A 3,991-nucleotide genomic window follows, 5' to 3' on the forward strand; every position below is an offset into this window, starting at 1 on the left:
CGTTCCTGTAGTTTCTTGTGCCGGCCCCCCTTTTTTCTCTTTTGTGCATGTTTGCAGGCTGGAGCCTTGGGAGCTGCGTTCTGGCCTGTGTTCCCCCCCCCCCATCCCCGGTCATCCCGTTGCTGCTTCCACCTGCCTGCTGTGTGCTGCTGACGTCCCTGACTCCCCCGGTCTGGCCTTCGGCAGGAGGGTCCCCCCTTATGAGCCTGGTCCTGCTCAAGGTTTCTTCCGTCCTAAAGGGGAGTTTTTCCTTGCCACTGTTTGGCTTAAGGCTTTTCTCCCACTATGGGAGTTTTTACCTGCCATTGTTTATATAATAATTGCTCGGGGGTTTATGTTTATGTTTATGTTTATGTTTATGTTTATGTTTATGTTTATGTTCATGTTCTGGATCTCTGGAAAGCGTCTAGAGATAACATCTGTTGTATATATAAATAAAATTGAATTGAATTGAATTGAATATATATATATATTTTTTTATTTTATATATATATATATATATATTTTTTTTTATTTTTTATATATATATTATTATTATTAGGCTCAGACATACTTAAAGAAACGTCTACTGATATGCCTTTTGCTCAAATGATTTGGGATGAAACACATAACTGATGATAGAATCTATTTGACCGGCAAGTGTTCTTTTTTTTTTTATTGAGGCAAGTGACGGGTGGCCAGCAAATTTATAGGGGGGGCATGGCCACCCCTGGCCACCCCCTGGTGGCGCCACTGCCTGGATCTTTCCACAAGTGTGATGCTATTCATGGGGGTTGTCAGCATGTCAACATTCCAGGACATCAGCAGCAGGACGACACCAAAAATAAATAGCTCTCTTACTGTCCTTGCAGGCAGTTATGTCATTGCCACTAGTCGTATATGTGGTCGTACATGTGAGGCATCTTTCCCCTGTAATAAAACAGACTCATGTTTGTGACTCTGGTGGTTACATAACATGATAGACAGCTGTGACTGTGTGTGTGTGTGTGTGTGTGTGTGTGTGTGTGTGTGTGTGTGTGTGTGTGTGTGTGTGTGTGTGTGTGTGTGTGTTAGTGGGAAGGGGGTATCACCTTCATTAAGAAGCAACACAATCATGTGGCCAATCATCTGGCCTTCGGCAGGAGGGTCCCCCCTTATGAGCCTGGTCCTGCTCAAGGTTTCTTCCCTCTTAAAGGGGAGTTTTTCCTTGCCACTGTTTGGCTTAAGGCTTTTCTCCCACTATGGGAGTTTTTACCTGCCATTGTTTATATAATAATTGCTCAGGGGTTTATGTTTATGTTTATGTTCATGTTCTGGATCTCTGGAAAGCGTCTAGAGACAACATCTGTTGTATTAGACGCTATATAAATAAAATTGAATTGAATTGAATTGAATGGTCTTTTCAGTCCCGACCTGCTCCAGCTGAAAGTTCTAGAACAACCATAGGCATCCATTTCACCATTTCATCTCGTGTTTAAGTGACTGGTTTTATTGATTTGACTGACTTGTTTCACTGGATTCAGTGACTGGTTTAATTGGCTTTACTGACTGGTTTAACTGCTCTGCAAATATTCCCTGAAGTAAACACAAGCACACAGGCAAATCAAAGGTAGTTTTTATTTCCATTTACATCGCAACAAGCTGATAAGGGTTCTGGTTCAGTGAGTTAGAACTCTGAGGTTCTAATGAGCTCTGAGCTCATCAAGAACTTGCACCCCTGCAGCGTACGTGTGAACAGGAAGTCAACAGAACCTTAGAATAACCTGTACAGTCCAAAAACTCCCAGTTCTGATCAGTGTCCTTTCATGACAAACATAGTCCATCTGAGGAAACAAGAAGTGAAACTCTTTCTCCATGTTTCCACCTGGTGTCTCTGCATCCTTGGGGTCCTAAATGAGCCTGATGAGTTTAGTTCAGTATTGTTCAGCGATCAGCTATTTTTACAGTCCATTTACATTATATTTACATCATCTACAAAGTGTCCATTCACATTCTACAGAGCTGTTTCCGTGGTAGCGTTGACATCAGTGCCAGCCGTGCAACTGCAGAAAGTCAGGCAGTGAGTTGATCCGGTCCGATCCGGACCGGGCCACGCAGCGGAGTGCCTGCAGCAGCAGAGGGGGTGGGGTCAGACCACTTAGCCAGCTGAATAGCTGGTTTCCCAGCAGTCTTTTCCAGTGTTGCGCCTCATCCTGCAGGCAACGTGGCGGCGCCAGTGGTTCAGACAAGAAGAGCAACAGGAAGTCAAGGCAGCGCCGGGCCTGGCAGTGGTCTGCGGCATCGCAGGAGATGAGCCGCTGCAACGCCAACTCCAGGCCATCTGGGCGAGCGCCGTGGAGCAGTAGCAACAGTAGGCAGCGGGGCTGGGATAACTCCAGTGCCAGCTGCACTGCTGTCTTCCCAGCATTAGCCACGTGGGCACAGCCACCACAACTGTCCAGGTACTCTGGAGCGCCACCATCCCTCAGAGTTTCCACCATCATGCCAAGGATGGCCACGCGGTCGTACCGCACTGCAACAGTCAGGAGCGGTGTGCCACCGCAGCAGCAGCAGAAGCTGCAGCGGGGCGTTCTGAGTGCACTCACTGAGTACCTGTCCAGCAGGAAACGTGCATACTCCTGGTGGTCATGCACAAGCGCGTAAAGCAGTGCCTCTGAGGGCAGGAAGGCTCGAGGGCCGCAGTCGTCCCAGCAGAACACTTCCATGGAACGCATGTCCTCCAGCATCCAGACCGGCAGCTGCTCCCGCACTGAGCAGTAGAATGAGAATGCCGTCCGCTCGCACTGCCGTTGTGACGCTGACAACGCCACACAATCGCGCTGGGTGGGCACCACCCACGGCATCACACCTCAACCAGACTCTTGAAGACTCCTGAAAATTCTTGGATTAAGGATAAAGAGGAACTTGGATACTCAAGAGAGGATAGGTCATTGAGACAAAATTAACAGGGAGACAAGATTATCCTGGTCCCAATCCTGGTCTAGTAGGCTGTGGACTCTGTATGATTCTCCACCTGAACTATCCTGTGGCTGGACAGTCAGTCTGATCCTGGACTCTCAGTCAAACCTCAGTCCTCTGTGCCTTCCCTCATTTATAGGACCTACACACACACACACACACACATGCACACACACTCACCAGCTGCTGACCACCCCCAGCCTTGCCAAGTAAACATGCAGTTAACGGGGGGTGGAGATCAAGTGTCTCACATAGTGAACATCGTGGTCTCAGAGCTGCAGCTCCCAAACAGGACAGTAAACACCAGTAGAACCCAAACAGGACAGTAAACACCATTAGAACCCAAACAGGACAATAAACACAAGTGGAACTCAAACAGGACAGTAAACACTAGTAGAACCCAAACATGACAATAAACACAAGTGGAACTCAAACATGACAGTAAACACAGACAAACAGGACCCTATAACATAAATATGTGTAAGCCTAATAAACTATACTTGAATTGAGCCTAAATCCCAAAGCATAATAGTGTCACAATAAAAGTGTTTCAGACTTACTGCGCGAGTTGTCTGAATGAAATGAGATTCACAAAATTAAACCTGAACAAACCAGCAGAGTTCAAAGAGTTCCAGAGAGACCAAAAGGCAAGGCAAGTTTATTTTTATAGCACAACAACAACAACAAGGTGATTCAAAGTGCTTTACATGAAAAAAAACAAATGAAAAGCGTGATTTAAAAATAAAGAAATAAGAACAATAGATACAAATCGGATGAAATCAATAGTTAAAATATAATTCGGTTTTGGGACTGCAAATAGGTGAGCCTTCAACCTGGACTTAAATACACTGAGTGTTTTGGCTGTTCTGAGGCATTCTGGGAGTTTGTTCCAGAAACGTGGACCACAGAAACTGAATACAGCTTTTCCATGTCTGGTTCTGACTCTGGGAACTAATAAAAAACAGATCCAGATGACCTGATAGGTCTGTAAGGTTCATACTGTGTAAGAAGGTCACTCGTGTATTTTGGTCCTGGACCATTCAGAGCTGTATAG

At 46.0% G+C, this 3,991-nt stretch overlaps 1 protein-coding gene across 1 annotated transcript; it reads right to left on the minus strand.

The window, feature by feature from the left end:
* Window positions 1-1,582: 1,582 nt before the first annotated feature.
* ankrd9 (ankyrin repeat domain 9) lies at window positions 1,583-3,033 on the minus strand. Its single transcript, XM_061743592.1, has one exon. The coding sequence runs from the start codon at window positions 2,820-2,822 to the stop codon at window positions 2,004-2,006; it is 819 nt and encodes a 272-aa protein (XP_061599576.1). The 5' UTR covers window positions 2,823-3,033; the 3' UTR covers window positions 1,583-2,003.
* Window positions 3,034-3,991: the final 958 nt, after the last annotated feature.

The sequence above is a fragment of the Cololabis saira genome, chromosome 16 (genome assembly GCF_033807715.1).
Source record: "Cololabis saira isolate AMF1-May2022 chromosome 16, fColSai1.1, whole genome shotgun sequence".
Classification (NCBI taxonomy): Eukaryota; Metazoa; Chordata; class Actinopteri; order Beloniformes; family Belonidae; genus Cololabis; species Cololabis saira.

Bases quoted from the DNA above. Each gene is read 5' to 3' on its own strand.
- ankrd9 (XM_061743592.1), bottom strand. From the start codon at position 2,822: ATGCCGTGGGTGGTGCCCACCCAGCGCGATTGTGTGGCGTTGTCAGCG.